The following is a 22,341-nucleotide window of genomic DNA, read 5'->3' as shown; positions in this document are numbered from 1 at the left end:
ATAACAAACAAATAAACAAAAAGACTAAAAGCATGCTTAGTCTTATAAACTTATAGAAGTGTGCACACACTGAATAAAGTGAAGCACACCCATTAATGAAGTAGAATGCTAGTCTCAATTTCCAGCAGTAGATTAAAAAAATATTTAGTTTAGCTCATATATGTGGAAAGGATAATCAAATTATATTATAATTTAATAGAAAAGAGAATTCATTCTTTTGAAAATGTAAAATTACAAGGAGGCAGATGACTGGCCATTATTTACTTTCAGGCTGCAAAACTAACTTTTGCAACTATGGTTCCTTCCTCAGGGAGGAAAGAGGACTTTTTGGAATTTTGGGAAGGAAGGGAAGGGTCACACAGACCTCAAGTTGAGAGCGACTCACCTGCTGTGATGACCACGAGAGAGAAAGATTAAATTCATGTCAGAGAGGGTAGGAAGTCAAAGACAGCACACTAGTAAGCAATGTGCCAGTTTTGTTCCACAGATGACAGAATGACAGAACAAGAAGTAAAAATGAATTGAGAGGAAGAAAAAAGAGAAATGTAAAGAACAGTGCAAATAAGAATTAAGAGACAAGGAAAAATGAGAAGAAGATGTCGTGGTGATGAGGGGAGACAAAAGCAGTTGCCTCTCATCCTGGCGTCTTGAGTAACCTGCCATTCCTTTTTAACCGTCCTGGAGCTATCCAAAAATCTATGAATATTTAATCTGCCTGTTGCCCTTCATCCATGGTTTGCAGGATATTGTGAGAAAAATGCAAGCTGAGTTTTGCACAAGCTATGCTTTCTAAATCTGTACTGATTTGTGGACAGAAGCTTATTTGTCTCACAGAAATTTATTACACTCAAAGTCAGAATATACTCAAGAATTATGCAGTAAACTGAGCTAAGGATACTGGTATGTAATTTTGTGGGTCTGTTCTTGTGCCTGCTTAGCGATTTTAGGTAGGATCAGAATATTCTTGAATTTTTGTTAACAGTGGACGTTTTATATATGCATGAATTTCTACTAACTTCTGCCTGTCAGCATTTCAGTGACCTTTTAAAGTTTTAAAAATTGAGAGTGCAACAATCTATGTTTTATGAGCATCTTCTGAAGTTTGTTATTAATCCATGGCAAGCCTTTTCCACTTAATCAGCACATATTTTTCCAGAGAGTGTCATTTACAGTTAGTTTAAACTCTGCCCATAATTCCTCTATGACCATCATACCTAAACTAAATGACGTCCATTCATTGTCTAAGTAGGACACTAACAATTGACTATGTGCTCTTTCCAACAGGAAAACTCTCCTGCATTCTTGATGAACTGATTAACTTTGATAACTGTTATTGGTATAACAGTTCTAAATTGTCATAGCTATGTTGGAAAAGTACCAGAGCTCCAAGCTCTAATAGAAAGTACTGGTGCTCAAATTGTTATAGGCACTGAAAGCTGGCTAAAGCCGGAGATAAGTTCAGCCAAAATTTTTGTGAAGAACCCAATGGTGTTCCGAAAGGATAGGAGAAAACACCACTGACGATATCGTCTTTGTTCCTGTTAGTATCTTGTAGCAAAACTGAAGTGGATACTTCCTGTGAGTTAATATGGGTAGAGGTAAATTCTTGGCAAGCAGAGCAAAATAATAATTGGATCCTTTTACTGACCTCCCAACTCAGATGATACAACTGCTGAAAGGTTCAAAGAGAACTTGAGTTTAATTTCAAATACACATCCAACTTGTACAATTATAGTTGTTGATGACTTTAAATTACCCTCGACATGTTGGCGAAAATACATGTTTAAATCCAGATGTATGCATAAAACATCATCCGAACATTCTCTAAAGATTATTTCCACCAGTTAGTTCATGAGCCCATGTGAATAGTAAACAACTGTGAAAGCGCACTTGACTCTTTAGCAACAAATAATTCTGAGCTAACAACGAGCATCAAAATGGATACAGGAATTAGTGAACACAGGTTTGTTGCAGTGAGACTGAATATTGTAACCCCCAAATCCTCCAAAATTAAACAAAAAATATAACTATTCCAAAAAGCAGATAAAAATTCACTTGACACCTTCCTGAGAGACAATCTATACTCCTTCCAAATTAACAATGAAAGTGTAGACCAGATGTGGTTTGAATTCAAAGAAATAGTATCAACAACAATTGAGAAATTTATACCACATAAATTAACGAACAATGGAGCTGATCCCCCTTGCTACACAAAATGGATCAGAATACTGTTGCAGAAGCAAAGGAAAAATGATGCCAAATTTGAATGAATGCAAAATCTCCAAGACTGGCAATGTTTTACAAAAGCTTGAAATTTAAAGTGGACATCAATGTGAGATTAATGTGGACATCAATGCGAGATGCTTATAATAGTTTCCACAATGGAACTTTGTTTCGAAACCTGGCAGAAAATCCAAAGAGATTCTGGTCATATGTGTGGTAGGCTAGTGACAAGACACAGCCAATGCCTTCTCTGCATGATAGCAATGGAAATACTATTGCCTACAGTGCTGCAGAAGCATAGTTACTTAACACAGCCTTTTGAAATTCCTTCACCAAAGAAGTTGAAGTAAATATTTCAGAATTCGAATCAAGAGCAGCTGCCAACATGAGTAACTCAGAAGCAGATATCCTCAGAGTAATGAAGCAACTTAAATTACTTAATAAAAGCAAGTCTTCTGGACGAGACTGTATACCAATCAGGTTCCTTTCACAATTTGCTGATCCAATAGCTCCATACTTAACAATCATATACAACCACTCACATGACAAAAGAAAGATCTGTACCCAAGACTTGAAAGTTGCACAGGTCACACCGACATTCAAGAAAGGTAGTAGGAGTAATCCACTAAATTATAGGCCCATATCATTAACGTTGATAAGCAACAGGATATTGGAACATACACATATTCGAACATTGTGAATTACCTTGAAGAGACTGGTCTATTGACACATAGTCAACATGGATCACAAAATATTGTTCTTGTGAAACACAACTAGCTCTTTACACAAACAAACTGTTGAGTACTATTGAAAAGGTATTTCAAATGTATTCCATATTTCTAGATTTCCAGAAAGCATTTGACACTGTACCACACAAGCGGCTCGTAGTGAAATTTCATGCTTGTTGTTGTTGTGGTCTTCAGTCCTGAGACTGGTTTGATGCAGCTCTCCATGCTACTCTATCCTGTGCAAGCTTTTTCATCTCCCAGTACCTACTGCAACCTACATCCTTCTGAATCTGCTTAGTGTATTCATCTCTTGGTCTCCCTCTACGATTTTTACCCTCCACGCTGCCCTCCAATACTAAATTGGTGATCCCTTGATGCCTCAGAACATGTCCTACCAACCGATCCCTTCTTCTGGTCAAGTTGTGCCACAAACTTCTCTTCTCCCCAATCCTATTCAATACTTCCTCATGTATGGAATATTATTCCAGTTATGTGACTGGATTTGTGACTTACTGTCAGAGAGGTCACAGATCATAGTAACTGATGGAAAGTCATCGAGTAACACAGAAGTGATTTCTGGCATTCCCCAAGGTAGTGTTACAGGCTCTCTGCTGTTCCTTATCTGTCTAAATGATTTAGGAGACAATCTGAGCAGCCATCTTAGGGCATTTGCAGATGATGCTGTCATTTATTGTCTAGTAAACTCATCAGAAGATTAAAACAAATTGCAAAATGATTTAGAAAAGCTATCTGAATGGTGCAAAAACTGTCAACTCATCCTAAATAATGAAAATTTTGCTAAAATGAATCTGTTAAACTTCAGTTACATGATAAATCAGTCTAATCTAATGACTGTAAATTCAACTAAATACCCAGGAATTACAATTACAAACAATTTAAATTGGAAAGAAAACGTTGTGGGGAAGGCAAAACCAAAGACTCTGTTTTAATGGCAGAACACTTAGAAAATATAAGAGATCTACTTAAGAGACTGCTACATTATGCTTGTCCATCCTCTTTTGGAGTACTGCTGTGTGGTCTGGGATCCTTACCAGACAGGATTAATAGAGTGATGATCATGAGGCCCCATACTCTGAGGAGCGTAGGGGACGATGCAGAAGACCCGCACCGCCGACTAAACATCGAGAAAATTCAAAGACGAGCAGCACATTTTGTATTGTCGTGAAATAAGGGAGAATGTGTCACAGACATGATATAGGATTTGGCCTGGACACTATTAAAACAAAGATGTTTTTCATTGTGGCGGAATCTCCTCAAGAAATTTCAGTTACCAACTTTCTCCTACGAATGGGAAAATATTTTATTGATGTCAACCTATATAGGGAGAAATGATCAATATAATAAAATATGGGAAATCAGAGTTCACATGGAAAGATATATGTGTTGTTTTTTCCATGCGTTGTTTGAGAGTAGAATAATAGAAAATTATTGGCACTTAAATATGATTTGCAGAGTATCCATGCAGATGTAGATGTACACGTACATGTAGGTAACCATCATGATAAAATCATGATCATCACTTCCTGTCTCTATAAGGGCACTGTTCACAAGATCAGGCTTGGTTTTAGCTACAAGGTCTAAAATATTTCCATTGCATATGGGTTGTTGAACTAGCTGTGCAAGACCGTTTTTGGAAAATGTATACAAAATTACTTCACAAGGTTGTCTGTTCGCATCATCTGCAATGAATCCATAGTTGCCCTTTCTAACCTCAGCAAGCTACTTCACCTCCAACAAACATTGCATTAATGGGGTGCTTCCATGTTACTCTGTGTAGATTTCTCTGATTGATGCTACAATTGTTACAGTGGAATTGGGTGGCCGGTAGGAAAATCTGATGATTAACTTGAGTTTACCTAGGCCAGTTACTCGCATCAACTTCACAATCAGATGCAATTTCAACCTTGATAGACACCATAATTTTATCAGTTGCAATGAATACTCCCCTTCCTGTAGTGTCCAATCTGTCTTTTTTATATATGTTCCACACCACATTAAATACTACAGAACTTTCTGCTTCAGGTTTTATCCAGTTTTCAGTTCCAAGTATAATTCGAGCATGACAGTTTTCCTAGAGGGCAGTAAATTCAGGGACTTTTGTATGAATGTTTTGGCAATTTACTGTAAAAATATTGACAAAGTTTCCATAGCTTGTACCTGGTTTCGGTCTCTGCATATCAACGGGTGAGCATTCATCAGAGGACCTCAAACTATCACTCAGCCTAAAAAAAAAAAACCCTATGTGCACTCCACAAGTACTCTGCTACCCAAGTAGCTGCTTCCTCTGTGTGTTGCAACCCTGAATTATCACAAGGAATCCTACATATCTTCACCCCATAATGCAGGTCCATAAATCTGGAGCCAAGACCATCACAGAACTGACATGCCTTTGGTTGAGATGCTCTACTCAGCTCCAAATCAGAGAAGCACAACAATCAGTCTCGCCTTCCCATCGAATCTGGTACATCTCCCCTGACCCAGAGTTCTAGGTGACTTTTCTACACTGTACCCCTTTCCTTAAACCTCTCCAGACCTTTTCCTTCACCCCTCTTCCCTCCCCTTCAACTCGTCTGCCAGAAGAACGAGCCACTGGCTCTGAAAGATTGTGGAAGTTCAATCCTTTTGAGCGTGTGTTCCCCTGCCACCACTTGGGGAGCAGATTTTTTTTATCTCTCCATTACATTATATTGGGTCTACAAAAAGACTGATGCACCAGCAAAGAGCAACATCCACTGTCCTACATTAACAGAGGACCTTGCCGATAGTTTGAAAAAATTCTGGTCCTTCATAAAAGTGCTAAATGGGTCGATGGCTTTTATTCAGTCACTTGTCAATCAGTCTGGTGTGGCAACAGAACACAGCTAAAGGAAAGCTAAAGTATTAAATTCCACATAAAAAAAAGAAAAAAAAAAAACGTTCACATGAGAGGATCATACAGACATGACACTGTTTGACTGTCACACAGATGTCCCTATGGCAGGCATAGAAAGAAATACTGCTGGTACCAATAAACAACCAAAAGAGTTGAAAACAAATAAGTCATCAGATCTGGAGAGAGAGGGAGTACTCTTCAGCACTGCCTCCTTACCTAGCTAGCATTTATTACAAATCTCTCACCTAGCACAAAGTGCCAAGCAACTGCAAAAAGCTCAGGTGACACCTTTATATAAGAAGGATAAAAGAACGCACTTGCAAAATTACAGACAATACCCTTTCCGTCAGTTTGTTGCAGAATTCTTGGGCACATTCTAAATCTGAATATAATAAATTTCCTTGAAACAAAAAGGCGTCTGTCCATAAATTACGATGGATCTAGAAACCATTGGCCATGTGCACTCAGCTTCTCTTTTTTTTCACATATCCAGTGAACCATTGGTGAAGGACAACAAGCAGCTTCCACATTCCTAGATTTCCAGAAAGCAATTGATACTGTGCTCTACTCCAGCATGTTAATGAAGGCCTGGGTATGCATAATACAGTCTCCGATATATGAATGGCTCAAAGAGTTTTTAAGTAATAGAACCCAGTACATTGTCCTGAATGGCAATCGGTCATCAGAGACAAGGGTATTATTATGAGTGACCCAGGGAAGACTGATGGAACTGTTCTTGTTCTCTATACAAACAAATAATCTGATAGTTATGGTGAGCAGCTATATGTGACCGTTTTCTGGAATGTGTAGCAAAGTGTCATCTGTCGAAGGATAAAGGTTGAACTGGACAGAATTTCTATTTGGTGTAATGAGTGGCAGCTTGCTGCAAATGTAATAAAACGTAAGCTAATGCAGATGAGTAAGAAAAACCATCCTCTAATGTTCAAATACAGCATTAGGGGCATGCTGCTTGTCACTGTCACATCAGTTAAATATCTAGGTGCAACATTGAAAAGCAGTATGAAATGGAACAAGCACATAAGGTCGGTACTAGGAAAGGCACATGGCCAACTCTGGTTTATTGGGAGAATTCTAGCACAGTGTAGCTCATCTAAAAAGGAGACCATGTATAGAACACTTGTGTGACCCATTCTTGAATACTGCTTGAGTGTTTGGATCACTACCAGGTCAGATTAAAGGAAGACATTGAAGCATTTCAGAGGTTTGTTGCTAGATTTCTTACCAGTAGGTTCAATTAACATGTGAGTATTATAGAAATGCTCTGTGATCTCAAATGAGCCTTGGAGGGAAGACAACATTCTTTTTGTGAAACATATTGGAAAATTTTAGAGAATAGGCATTTGCAACTAACTGCACAATGATTCGACAGCCACCATAGTACATCTTGTATAAGGAGCACAAAGACAAGATAAGAAAAAATTAGTACTCATAATGAGACATATAGCTTGACAGTCATTTTTCCCTAACTCCATTTGCAAGTAGAGCAGGAAATGGAATAAATAGCAGTGGTAAAAGATAACTTTTACTATGCAATGTTGGTGGGTTGTGGAGTATGGATGTAAATGTATGTACTGATATAGAAAGGATGAAGAATAAGGAAATGGGTGGTCAGCATAGGTGGGGGATAGGGGGAAAAGTCAGTAACAGATTGGATGGTTGCTGATAGCTGTATTGGAATGTGGCTGCAGGATGGAGCCGGGGAAGGGTAAACGGAGTTGTGGTGCTGAGGGTATTTTGAAGGATCTGCTTCCACATAGATAATTTAGAGACAATGGTGTTGATAGTGGAGACCGGAGGGCATAATCTGGGGAACAGTCATTCAGCTTTACTATATTACCATACAGTACTGAGGAGCATGCTCCTCAACTGACTGGTTCCACTCTCTCTCTGCCACTATTGAGTGGTGACTGGTCATGTGGGCGAACAGCTGATACATGACATGACTGTTTAAGCAAGTGCCTGTAACTATAATGGGATAGGATGTCTCTGGGATACAATCTGCAACTGTGGGAGCTGCCATTATCCATGTGTTCCTTCCTTGTCTCCTGTCCTCTTTCTCCTTCCCAATTCTTCACCTTTATTACCTCTTTACTGTGTAGCATCAACTCACTCCATTTGATTATTTTTTTTTTTTGTTTAGAAAATTCCATAACATGATCATCTGTGTCCTATTCCAACAATGAAAGTACAACTTTTGTCTAAATTGTAAAAGGGATTCATGACAAAATCTTCTTGGTCTTCCGTAAGGGTGGTTACATTGAAATTCCACTATGTTTCGGGGTATGTCACTCTCATAACCTGCTGGCAAAATGTTGAGATTACGAGGGCATCCCATGTACATACCTGACCGGTGGCGCCCTAGCACAAAGTCACCATCTCAAGGTGGGGGTGGGGACATGGACCACCCTTCAACTCTCAGTACATTCAGTCTTATCCAGACTTGTAAAGTGTCAACTGATGGGTGCAGTCTTGGCGTATATCTGCTAGCACACGGTGCCATGCTGAAAGCTGTAACCCTGACCTTGTTGATGAGTCTGTCATGAAGCCTCATCCAAGTTGATTCTTTAATAATGCAGTGCCAAAACCCATTAGCTCAGCACATTTTTATTTTCTCAAATTTAAATGTATGTCCTTCACTGAGGCTGTGTTCTGCCACTGGTGATTTATCTTTATGCTCCAAACACATGCATGTAATGTGTTCCTGCAGCATTGTGAGATCCCACACTGTGTTTACCCGATGTACCAGAGGCCACACACACAAGGGATGCTATATATAATAGGTATTTACTGTTGCAGCATGTCCTTTAGTGAGCCAAGCATGTCTTTCAATTTTTGTCGTGGTCAAACTATGGCTTTGATGATGGTTTTTTCCAAGGATTCTCACAGTTTTGGCTGAAGGAAGCTCAAATATAAAGGATAAGGCGAGTCTCTCTTTCTCTACACCTTCTTTGCAGATGACTGTATCACTTATTTTGTTCAACACACATCTAATCTGTGTTTTGCTCTATCCATTTTGGGGAAACACATCTTTAAGGTGTTGCAGCTAAGTTGGGAGGCTGTCTTTGTCACAAATGGCATGTCCCTGTGAACTAGAGCTGTTGGAACAGTGTACCACTGCACTGGATGATGACAGCTCATTGCCTGTGAGGAGCTTCTTTCTGTAGATTGTGTGTCCTAGGTTTCCTTCTGATTTTCCTTTTCTTCTTCTTCTTCTTCTTCTTCTTCTTCTTTCTTTCTTTCTGGCCATCTTAGGACTATGTTAATTCGCTTCAGCTTCGTTTCTTCTGGTCTTTCTTCTTTCACAATATTCTTTCATTTTCCTACTTTGCAACCTTCTTTGTTCTTCTGTCATAGATGATTTTGTTCTGAGTCTCTTTCTATCCTTGAAAGCTTCGAAGGCCAGAATTTTTGATTTAAAAATCACCCTGTTCTATATCTCTGGTTCCTGTATTCTCATTCCTTCCAGATGTCTTTGTATCTCTTGGATCCATCATACTTTGCTTTTCTTGTTCATCAGAAATTGTGTGATTCACCATGTTAACCTCCCCTGGTCCATTCTGAGGATGCGCCCGAAGAGCATGCTCCTTCTTTTCCCGATGACGTCATAAATTTTTTCTCTCTTGGTATACAGTTCCCAGTTGGCTCGGTTTCTAAATTGACCATTTACGTTCTTCGATGTCCTAATATTCTCCCGAGAATCTTTCATTTTATCAGTTCTAAGTCTCTTGATCACTCTGGTTCTTGCTAAGCTGAGAGTTTCTGCTGCATAGAGAGATTCAGGGTGGATCACTGTTTGGTAATGTTTCAATTTTGCATTTATCAAACATTCTTCTTATTGTAGGTGTTGATAGTTAGTTTATATGCTAAGTTCAATTTGTTTATTTGAGCTCCCATTGCTTCTTTTTCAGTGAGTCCAATGTCTATCCATTGTCCAAGGTATTTGAATCTCTCCACCTTCTGAATTTTCCCTTTTTCTATAGTCATCCATCTAGGAGCTGTCGTGATGTTTGTCATATTTTGCGCCTTCTCGATAGAGATCTGTAGGCCTGCTTTAGCTGCCTGTCTCTGCAGTTCTGTGGTTTGGTTAATCGCCTCTTCCAGTGATTTGGAAAAGATCACAATGTCATCTGCGAATGCTAGACAATCTATCCGTATTCCTTTATTCTTACACCCCAGTCATATTCTCCAACAGCTTTCCTCTGAACTTGACCTTGGATGTTGTGTTGCTTAGGGTCTGTTTAACCACGTTACTGTATTTTCTATCCAAACTCATCTCCCCTAAAGTTTGGAACAGTGTGTGTCTGTCTACAGAATCACAGGCTTTCTTGAAGTCTATAAATGTAGGCACAAACGTTTTGCTTCTCTGTTTTTGATAAGCGATCATCAGTTTTAGATTCAGGATCTGTTCTGCGCATGATCTTTTCTTCCTGAAGCCTCCTTGGTACTCATCAATTTGTGAATTTAGTTGTTCTTCCACTCTATTTAGCAGTGCTCTTGAGAGAATACCTTATAGGTCAGAGGTATTAGAGAAATTCCCCTGTAGTTCCCAGGTTCTGTCTTATTGCCTTTCTTGTGTATAGGATGTATTAGTGCTGATGTCCAACCTTCTGGAAGCTGCTCTTCTTCCCAGATTTTTCATATAATTTGTGTTAGTTCTATGATCACATTCTCATCTGCATACTTTAAGAGTTCTGCAATGATCCTGTCTTCTCCAAGTGCTTTGTTATTTTTCAAGGTTCTTATTATGTTCTTAACCTATCCTATAGTTGGCAGTTCTGAGTCAGGGTTTGGTTCTTTCTCACTGTGGTTGAATGTATTGGATGGTGCTTCACAATTCAGGAGGCCTTCAAAGTATTCCACCATGATCTGACTGTTTTCCACGTCCCCATACACTGTCTTTCCTTCTTTATTCTTAAAGCTGAGGTTTAGAGGATTATATCTACTTAAGTTGGTCTTGAATGTTCTATAGAAGTCTCGCATGTTGTTCTTCTGGAAGTCTTCTTCTATTTGAGTTAAACTTTCTTTCAAATATTTCCTCTTGAGATTTCCGATGGTTTTAGCAGTGATTTTCTTTTTATTAGAATGTCTAAAAATTGAACACACCCATTCTGTTCTTGCCCCTTTGTGAACGGTATGTTTTGATGGATGCTGTTCAGGTGGTCCAGGAACTCATTCATGGCCCCTCTGCCATGTTCCCAGACAATGAAGACGTCATCCACATAACAGAAGAAGCATTTTTGGTTTGAGCCATGCAGTTTTTAGTACCATCTCTTCAAAGTGTTCTGTACAGAGACTGGCAATCCCAGGGCCAAATAATGAGCCCATGGCTATTCCATCAGCTTCTTCATAGAACTCCTCATCACATTTTAAATAGGTTGTGGTGAGTAAATGTTCTAACAGTTTCACTGTTTGGGGCTCAAAAAGATTTGCTAAGAGTACCAAGGTACGCTGAACTGGTACTGCAGCGACGTGTGGGTGTACTTTCAAAAGGGCTGCACTTGCAACAGTGCTATGTCATCCACAGACGGTCAGAGCCCACCATGGGCCCCAGTCTATTTAAGTCTAGCCGAGCTATGAGCTATGCTCGGCCTCAGTCTCCACGGACTGCTACAGTGTACGTAATTAGTTCCTGCTGAATGTTACTTAAATACTGGGTTCAAGTTGTTAATGCTTCCATGGAATGAAATTGTGTTCAATCCATTGGTCGTGTTGCTCTTATACCTAATCACAACACAACTAGCAACGAGTGTGGTCCTGTTCTCTATGCAAATTTCTACTCTGGTTGGTCCTCCATTTATTCTCATGATGGTTGATGGTGCTACAGAGGACATTTTAAGTCAGTCGGTTGAAGAGCAAGAATCATTCCCCACAGCGTAGCATCAGCAATCACAGGTGCTGGATAATCAAACTCTGGTACTTAAATCATTTTCTTCTGTTTTGTCTAGTAAGCATGTTCCTCAGCCTGTGTCGCGTGCTGTTTTGCCCCCCCATGGCCCCCATGGCTCATCCGCTTCCCATTTCTACATGATGAGGCCACTAAGGAATAGGACGCATATGAGAAATGTCTGTGACAACACTTTCAAGGTTTTGGGATTACTTATGCTATTTTATGTTGTGCCTTGCTCCTTTGATGGATATTGCCAGGAATGTATCACGTCCTATGTCAATCCACCCCTTTGTAGGTTCTGTCTTCTTTAATGTTTGACCAAATGCGTGAACTTCTTTCAAAATACTACCTTAAGCGCACCTGTGCTATTGCGATCCCAGGCTGAGTTTTACCGCTGTAGGAAGCAACCACTTCAATCACGTCAAGTATGGGCAGCTGAACCCCATGAGTTACGTCATCATCGTCATTTTGTGTCCTCTGTTCATAAAGAACCATATGTTGATCAGATCGTGAGATATGCTATAATTCGTTTAGTTCCAGATCATGAGGTGTGAGAGCATGCCTTCCAGTGTGCAAATCCATCCATCTCCGAATGATCCTCATGTGGATATGGTCATTAACATTGTATCGGCTATTTCTGTTGCGCCAAACAAGCTTTTCATTGATGTTATGCTTTTTTGAAAAGTACTACACATGCAAATGGATACAGGAGCTGCATTAACCTTGTTAAACTAACAAAGTTATATAGATTTGGGCTCCCCTCTGCTTCTCCCTATGTCACAAAAGTTAGTAAATTACAACAAACATTCCTATTCTTACCAAACACTCTGCCCCAGTGACCTGTCAGTCAGTAGTTTGGTCATTTACACTTCTTGTTGTAGATAATGCACATATGGAGAGTCTTCTAAACCTTTAAGTTGTTTGGTTTTACCAATTCAGAGAAATGGATTTAGTGTCTGAACAAGTGCCGTACACACAGTTATATGCATTATGTTCTGAGTTTTCCTCTTTGTTCTCTCCTTGATTGGGGTGTGCCAACAATTTTCAAGCGCACATTATCATGAAACCTTCTGCTTGCCTCGTTTTTTCCAGGCCCTTCTGGTTCCAGTGGCACTCAGGGAACAAGTCAATGATGAATTAGAGCACCTCATGGAATCCGGCACTGTTTGGCCTATTGTATCAAGTGAATGGCCTACCCCCTTAGTTAAAGTAAGGAAACCGTCATGCTGGTTACCCTATACTGCGATTTTAAAGTTTCCATGAGTGCATATCTATAGTGGATACAATACTGTGCTCGGGAGAACTCTTTGAAAAGTTATCAGATGATCAATATTCCTCACAAATTGAACTGTTGGATGTTGATTTACAGCTCCCTCTAGATACAGAGTCACTATGTATATTATTTGCAAATACCCTCTTTGGACTGCACCAATACTTGCAGTTGCCTTTTGGCGTCACCAGCGCTCTCACTGTTTTTCACTATTTTTTGGAACAACTTACAGTGCTTGTGCTGGGTTGTGCAAACTACCTGGATGACACTGTAATTTCCGGTGCCTCCACTGAAGAACATCTACCCAATCTCTGTACTCTTTTTTTCTGTGCTCCAAGCAGCTGAGTTGAAGTCTAATTTAGAAAAATGGCAATTTTTTCAACCTTCTACCATTTATCTTCGGTTTGAAGTTTTTTGTGAGGGTCTCAAACCCCTGTATCAACATGTCTCAGCTCTTGTGTCACTTCCACACACTAAGTTAGTCAAAGAATATAAGGTTTTACTAGGCCAAGTCACCTACTACCATAAAATTTTCTCTGGGGCAGAGACAACTGTGCACCTGTTACTAGTGTTGCTATGCAAAGGGAGTCAGTTTCGTAGTCACTGGCTTGTGAAACAGCATTTTCCACCCTTAAGACCACATTTCAGTCTGCGCCCTTCTTAGTGACGTATCAACCAGACCTCCACTTGGTCCTTGCGACAGACATTTTGCAACATAGTAAATTATTATGAGTTGTTGTCTTGAAGTGAAAGCATAGCTTGCTGTGGAGCTGGGAGGAGAGCAGAGTTTGGTTCTCACGCTGCCAAAGCTGATGCTGGCTACTGTGCTGAGTGAGCAGTTGCTTGACTAACGCTGTGTGCAATACATTACATGTACCCCGTATGGATCTGAAGAAGTACTATTAAATATTAATCATTCTTTTTCATACTTAACATACCAAATTCTATGGCTAACACAGTCATACCGTTAAAATTTCAAATCAATAACTTTACCTAAAACACATCATAGCTGTGCTATCATTGTGAAACTGAGTTAGTGACTGTAATGTATTCATCTATAGTATCAACTGAAACTCCAACCAAGAGGATATGTTCACATAATGTAATTTTCTGGAATTTTCTTTAATTTCATTACCACTGATTTCTGAGGTAATTAAGAGAACTTTGGAAAATTATTATTTCATCACGTTTTTTGTTGTAAAGGTGTTTTGGAGAGACCGAGAGAGCAAATGGAGGACATATGCATATTGAGAATGTGACACTTTCAGAATGAGATTTTCACTCTGCAGCGGAGTGTGCGCTGATATGAAACTTCCTGGCAGATTAAAACTGTGTGCCCGACCGAGACTCGAACTCGGGACCTTTGCCTTTCGTGGGCAAGTGCTCTACCAACTGAGCTACCGAAGCACGACTCACGACCGGTACCCACAGCCTTACTTCTGCCAGTACCTCGTCTCCTACCTTCCAAACTTTACAGAAGCTCTCCTGGGAACCTTGCAAAACTAGCACTCCTGAAAGGAAGGATACTGCGGAGACATGGCTTAGCCACAGCCTGGGAGATGTTTCCAGAATGAGATTTTCACTCTGCAGCGGAGTGTGCGCTGATATGAAACTTCCTGGCAGATTAAAACTGTGTGCCTGACCGAGACTCGAACTCGGGACCTTTGCCTTTCGCGGGCAAGAAGCTTCTGTAAAGTTTGGAAGGTAGGAGACGAGGTACTGGCAGAAGTAAGGCTGTGAGTACCGGTCGTGAGTCCTGCTTCAGTAGCTCAGTTGGTAGAGCACTTGCCCATGAAAGGCAAAGGTCCCGAGTTCGAGTCTTGGTCGGGCACACAGTTTTAATCTGCCAGGAAGTTTCAATGTGACACTTTATTAAAACTATGTAAATGTATCCATGAGAAAGTTAAGACAATAAACCAACTTAAGGGAAATTTTAGACGTGTTTTCAAATGAGTTATGGAAGAATCCTGAACGCTCATTAATTTAATTAACTTTCAGGTACTACCCATGGACTGGAGTTACGTGGCCTTTGTGTGGTAGGTATTTAATTGAATTTCCATCAACACTACTTACGTTGGCTAACCAGTATCTTTGATCACAGAGTGAAGGGGCAGGCAACCTGCAGCCTATCCAGGTTGGTGGACTGACTGTTTAACCCTGAGGCGGGCACGTGGCGGCATACAGTGCCGCCAATTTTGTTTTCTTTCAATAATTACGTCAGCTCGCCGAGCACACAACAGTGGTGCTAGACATGCTTCGATTGTTTAGTCATGCGGCAAACTGCATTGCTGCGCCGTCATTATACCCACCATAACAGCTGTGACTCACCTGTGAAGTGGACGACTGCACCGAGACGGCACTGCGTACCGCACGCGCCCGGTAATGTAAGTACGCACATGTACCCATACCACTGTCGAATGTTTTGATTATTAGAAGCTTTTTTTACAACTCTGTGGGTGAATGATGATTTAGTTATTAATATTGCTTTGGTATTGCAATTATTTTATTGTCTCCCAGGTCCGCACAAAGGAAAGGACTAACACCAGAAGAAATTGAGGATCTTCTTCTGCAATCATCTGTCGAAGAAAACTACGCAGATTTCTCTGACAGCGATGAGGAAGCAGAAATAATTGAAACTGCAGATCATTCCAGCGAATCTGAGCAGTTATGCATTGACGAGAATAAAGTGAAAGGAATGCCACATGATGACAGCCATTTTTATATTGGTAAGGACCAAGAAACTTTGTGGATAAATAATCCGTTAGCACTACCAGGGAAACCAAAACGTAAGAATATAATCAAAGTCCTGCCTAGCCCGAAACATATTGGTAGAGAAGCTAAAACTGAAATTGAAAAATTTCTCAAATTGTTTGAACCTGAGATAATTGATTATGTCGTTGCAAACACAAACCTGGCCTTGGCTCTGATGGACTGCCATTTGAAAGAAAGGGCTCAGCTCTCTACTCTACCACGAGATATTCAAGGATATCTGTCACCTCATCAATCAATTCCCGCTAATCACGATGAGACTGTAACAAGGTGTGGGAGGTGCCATCTTTGTGGTGGTAAAAAAAAAAAAAAAAAAAAAAAATAGTAATAATAATAATAATAATAATAAAACTACTGTCACTTGCAATAGCTGCAAAAGATTCGTTTGCAAGCAACATTGCCACAATGTTGTCACATGTAATGATTGGCCGGCCGGTGCGGTCGTGCGGTTTTAGGCGCTTCAGTCTGGAACCGCGTGACCCTATGGTCGCTGGTTCGAATCCAGCCTCGGGCATGGATGTGTGTGATGTCCTTAGGTTAGTTGGGTTTAATAAGTTCTAAGGTCTAGGCGACTGATGACCTCAGAAGTTAAGTCGCATAGTGCTCAGAGCCATTTGAACCATTTTAATGATTGCAGAGCTTCTCCGGAGAAAGAAAGTGTGTGATTCTTGATATGTATTTGCTGACTGCCTTGATCTTTATTATTACTACAAAGTTTTTATACGTATTACACGTTTTTGGAAAACTTGCTTTAACAATGGAAAACTATCGAATCATATCTGTGGTTATAATTTAATTAGAATTTGTTATTAAAGTAGCGCTTAGGAAATATCCTGGAACTGTATGTCAGATATTCGGTAACAATTTTAATTTTCCCATGCACCTTGGATATATGTATACAGATCATATTAAAAGTTGATGTTAAGAATGATGTTCTAGACAATAAATAATTAATTAAACCAAAATATTAAAAAAAACTGCTTTTTTATGTATTTAAATGTAGGCGGCACTGAGTGCCGCACGCGCCCGCTGACGCAACAATCTTAAGCGCGCCTGCCGCAGGGTTAAAGGATAGTGAGAGTGCAACCCGACCTGCCACAACTTCACAGTATGGTTGGGGAAGTACTGGCCCAAAGATATCCTGATGGCTCCAAGTGGCCTATTGCTTTTGCCTCAAAACTGCAGAGTGGTGCTCCAACTAGGTACTCTCAGAGAGAAAAGGAAGCTTTGGCCACTGTATATGCTGTGAAGGAATTCCACACTTTTCTCTATGGTACCAAATTCCATCTGGTCGTTGATCACGAACCATTGGTTTCTTTGTTCCATCTTTCTGTGAATGGTGAGCTCCATGTGGCGACCGTAAACCATAAAATTACCAAATATGCAGCAACAAGTTGCAAAATCATGTTTTATTTATTCAGTTTTGCAAATCGATTTCAACTGATTAAGAGCCATCATCGGTGCTTTCAACCAATATCGATTTGCAAAAGTGAATAAATAAAACATGATTTTGCAACTGGTTGCTGCATATTTGGTAATTCCATCTTTCTGTGTCATTATCAGATAGAGCAGCACATGAAATTCAATACTGGGCTCTTTCCTTTTGCATTACAACTATGATACTCATTTCTGCCCTATGAATCAATACACAAATGCTGATGCTTTGTTCCGTCCGCCAGCTGGCCCGGACGCAGGATTTGATGAGAAGTAATTGCTTTCTTTCCACACTGATGTCACAGCACAGTGGACGGTTGATGGTTTTCCTATAACTAGCACTAGGATTGTGAAGGCTGTAGCTTCGGATCCCTTTCTGCAGCAGGTCATACCATTCATACAACAAGGTTGCCTGGATTCACCGACTTCTTGTGTGTCTGACCCCCTCTGTAATAATTACATCTTTCAATTCTCCATTGTGGATGGTGTTCTGCTGCTAGACCCAGACCATGCGGCCCCTAGGGTAGTGATCCCCTCACTGCTTCATTTGCAGGTTCTCTGTTTACTGCATGCAGATCATTGGGGTGTAGACTGAACAAAAGCCTTGGCCGTCGACATGTGTTTTGGTCTGGCTTAGACGGTGATGTTACCCACCTGCTTGGCTCCTGTTCACAGTGTGTGACACACCATGCAACTCCTCAGATGTCATCGTCTCCTTGACTGACCACGTCACACACAAGGGACCATATACATGTGGATTTCACTGGCCGCTCCCTCAATGCTTACTGGCTGTTGGTAGTTGACACATATTCTTGTTTTCTGTATGTCATTCATTGTGTTTCCACATCCATAACTGCCAACGTCGCAGCCTTGTCTAAAAAATTTTCACTCAGTGGCTTGCTAATGATGGTAGTGTCTTATAATGGTCCACAATTTTCATTGCAAGACTTTGCAGCATTTTGCAAAATGGCTCTGAGCACTATGGGACTCAACTGCTGAGGTCATCAGTCCCCGAGAACTTAGAATTACTTAAACCTAACTAACCTAAGGACATCACACACATCCATGCCCGAGGGTGGAATCTTTTTGCTCCGCCTATCTGCAACTCAGCATCTCTGCTATATGGTGAGTCGCAACTATCCTTTTCATAATATTGTTACATTCATCCTGGATTTTCCATTGTTTGATAAATAACATTTAACTTCTTACAAGCATAGAATAAAAATGTATACACACAAAGTCTAATAACACACATACTTAAAAAATAAAAGGATTACTATTTGAGGAAAAAATCTGTGCACTAAAACACTATGGTTTTTGCTTTTGCTTCTAAATGTCCTGATTGTAAAAAAGAATTGTACTTACCACATTTTCAAAATTTTTTTCCACTATATTTTTGTTGATCTCATCCAGGAACTCATTTTCTTTATCCTTTGTAAGAAGTGCAAATGGACGGTACAGGAAAGAAAGTGTTCCTGTCTCTACTGACTGACGTTTCATCTTGTATTGAGCCAACATTTGCTGTGCATTGGCAAACATTGCTTGAGATAAATCAGAGCTACTGAAGTTCAGGTACGCTTTTGGAATTAAACCCTGAAAGAATTAATATGGTTAAGAGCTTCTGCTATCATAAAACTCAGTGCCCTTATATATACTGATAACCCACATGCAGTTAGTAATTTTCATATTGATTACATCATGTTAATGATATGTCACAATAATGTGGACTGTGTCATCTTATTTATGAAAGTCATGCATTTTCTCACTGAATGTATGGCTTTACAGTGATTGTTTATGTGAATTACACACACACACACACACACACACACACACACACACACACACACACACACACACACACTGAAACATAAAACATAGAAATAATATGTATAAAAATTTCTCTATAGAGTAGAAGCTGGCCATAAAAAAATTTATAATCCCTTTTTGTCATTTATTTTTTATTCCACAATTAAAGTGTGTATGTTTGTCCTTTTCTGTGCTGGAAGCAGGTTAAGTTATGAACAGTGGGTGACAGTTTCATTCCTAGTGTTTTAACTGTGGATACTAATGACAGATTCAAATTGCAACCACTAGTTAATGAGAGATGTTGTTGTTGTGGTCTTCAGTCCTGAGACTGGTTTGATGCAGCTCTCCATGCTACTCTATCCTGTGCAAGCTTCTTCATCTCCAAGTACCTACTGCAGCCTACATCCTTCTGAATCTGCTTAGTGTATTCATCTCTTGGTCTCCCTTTACGATTTTTACCCTCCACGCTGCCCTCCAATACTAAATTGATGATCCCTCAATGTCTCAGAATATGTCCTACCAACCGATCCCTTCTCCTAGTCAAGTTGTGCCACAAACTCCTCTTCTCCCCAAATCTATTCAATACCTCCTCATTAGTTATGTGATCTACCCATCTAATCTTCAGCATTCTTCTGTAGCACCACATTTCAAAAGCTTCTATTCTCTTCTTGTCCAAGCTGTTTATCGTCCACGTTTCACTTCCATACATGGCCACACTCCATACAAATACTTTCAGAAATGACTTCCTGACATTTAAATCTATACTCGATGTTAACAAATTTATCTTCTTCAGAAATGCTTTCCTTGCCATCGCCAGTCTACATTTTATATCCTCTCTACTTCGACCATCATCAGTTACTTTGCTCCCCAAATAGCAAAACTCCTTTACTACTTTAAGTGTCTCATTTCCTAATCTAATCCCCTGAGCATCACCCGACATAATTCGACTACATTCCATTAACCTCATTTTGCTTTTGTTGATGTTCATCTTGTACCCTCCTTTCAAGACACTGTCCATTCTGTTCAACTGCTCTTCCAAGTCCTTTGCTGTCTGACAGAATTACAATGTCATCGGCGAACCTCAAAGTTTTTATTTCTTCTCCATGAATTTTAATACCTACTCCGAACTTTTCTTTTGTTTCGTTTATTGCTTGCTCAATATACAGATTGAATAACATCGGGGATAGGCTACAATCCTGTCTCACTCCCTTCCCAACCACTGCTTCCCTTTCATGCCCCTTGACTCTTACAACTGCCATCTGGTTTCTGTACAAATTGCAAATAGCCTTTCGATCTCTGTATTTTACCCCTGCCACCTTCAGAATTCGAAAGAGAGTATTCCAATCAACATTGGCAAAAGCTTTCTCTACGTCTACAAATGCTAGAAATGTAAGTTTGCCTTTCCTTAATCTTTCTTCTAAGATAAGACGTAGGGTCAGTATTGCCTCACGTGTTCCAACATTTCTACGGAATCCAAACTGATCTTCCCCGAGGTCGGCTTCTATCAGTTTTTCCATTCGTCTGTACAGAATTCGCATTAGTATTTTGCAGCTGTGACTTATTAAACTGATAGTTCGGTAATTTTCACATCTGTCAACACCTGATTTCTTTGGGATTGGGATTATTATATTCTTCTTGAAGTCTGAGGGTATTTCGCCTGTCTCATACATCTTGCTCATCAGATGGTAGAGTTTTGTCAGGACTGGCTCTCCCAAGGCTGTCAGTAGTTCTAATGGAATGTTGTCTACTCCGGGGGCCTAGTTTCGACTCAGGTCTTTCAGTGATAGCATAAAGAAATAACTACAGTCTGAGGCTGCAATTCTTTTATTTAGATGCTTAAATGGTGGTTTTGGATGTACATTACATACAACCTCTATTGTCCAGCTTCGTGCATTAAATACTTTGTATGAAAGTGTACTGCTGTTCAAGAATATTATTCCCTGCGGCATTAATGAATATAAGTCATCGTTGTTGTCACTGTTGTTGTTTTTGTTGTGGTCTTCAGTCCAGAGACTGGTTTGATGCAGCTCTCCATGCTACTCTATCCGGCACAAGCTTCTTCATCTCCAAGTAACTGCTGCACCCTGCATCCTCCTCAATCTGCTCAGTGTATTCGTCTCTTGGTCTCCCTCTACAATTTTTACCCCCAGCATTGCCCCCCAAATCTAAATTGGTTATCCCTTGATGCCTCAGAACATTTCCTACCAACCGATCCTTTCTTCTAGACTAGTTTTGCCACAAATTCCTCTTCTCCCCAATTCTATTCAGTACCTCCACACCGAGCGAGGTGGCGCAGTGGTTACACACTGGACTCGCATTCGGAAGGACGACGGTTCAATCCCGCGTCCGGCCATCCTGATTTAGGTTTTCCGTGATTTCCCTAAATCACTCCAGGCAAATGCCGGGATGGTTCCTCTGAAAGGGCACGGCCGACTTTCTTCCCTAACCCGATGAGACCGATGACCACGCTGTCTGGTCTCCTTCCCCAAACCAACCAACCAACCAGTACCTCCTCATTAGTTAGGTGATCTATCCATGTAATCTTCAGCATTCTTCTTTAGCACCACGTTTCAAAAGCTTCTATTCTCTTCTTGCCTAAACTATTTATCATCCACGTTTCACATCTATTCATGGCAACACTTTGAGAAAAGACTTCCTGACACTTAAATCTATACTCTATGTCAAAAAATTTGTTTTCTTCAGAAACGCTTTTCTTGCCATTGACAGTCTACATTTTATATCCTCCCTACTTCAACCATCATCAGTTATTTTGCTCCTCAAACAGCAAAACTCATCTACTACTTTAAGCATCTCAGTTCCTAATCTAATTCCCTCAGCATCACCTGATTTAATTAGACTACATATCATTACCTTCGTTTTGCTTTTGCGGATGTTCATCTTATATCCTCCTTTCAAAAGGCTATCCATTCCGTTCAACTGCTCTTCCAGGTACTTTGCTGTCTCTGACAGAATTACAATGTGATTGGCAAACCTCGAAGTTTTTATTTCTTCTCCACGGATTCTAATTCCTAATCCAAATTTTTCTTTTGTTTTCTTTACTGCTTGCTCAATGTATAGACTGAATAACATCAGAGATAGGCCACAACCCTGTCTCACTCCCTTCCCAACCACTGCTTCAATTCCAAGCCCCTCAACTCTTTATAACTGCTATCTGGTTTCTGTACAAATTGTAAATAGCCTTTCGCTTCCTGTATTTGAACCCTGCCACCTTCAGAATAGGAAAGAGATTATTCGAGTCAACATTGTCAAAAGCTTTCTCTAAGTCTACAAATGCTAGAAACATAGGTTT

General features: G+C 40.1%; 1 protein-coding gene across 2 annotated transcripts in view; it reads right to left on the bottom strand.

Annotated features, from left to right (window-relative positions):
* The window catches only part of LOC126483900 (GPI ethanolamine phosphate transferase 1), a 272,222-nt gene that overhangs the window by 111,728 nt on the left and 138,153 nt on the right, over positions 1-22,341 (bottom strand). For both annotated transcript variants that reach the window (XM_050107168.1, XM_050107169.1), the window contains exon 7: positions 18,591-18,818. In XM_050107168.1, the coding sequence (XP_049963125.1) occupies positions 18,591-18,818 (228 nt within the window). The remainder of the gene's footprint in view (positions 1-18,590; positions 18,819-22,341) is intronic.

Source organism: Schistocerca serialis, chromosome 6 (assembly GCF_023864345.2).
Source record: "Schistocerca serialis cubense isolate TAMUIC-IGC-003099 chromosome 6, iqSchSeri2.2, whole genome shotgun sequence".
Classification (NCBI taxonomy): domain Eukaryota; kingdom Metazoa; phylum Arthropoda; class Insecta; order Orthoptera; family Acrididae; genus Schistocerca; species Schistocerca serialis.
The sequence above is the reverse complement of the archived record's forward strand: the minus strand, read 5'-3'. Positions and strand labels throughout refer to the sequence as shown.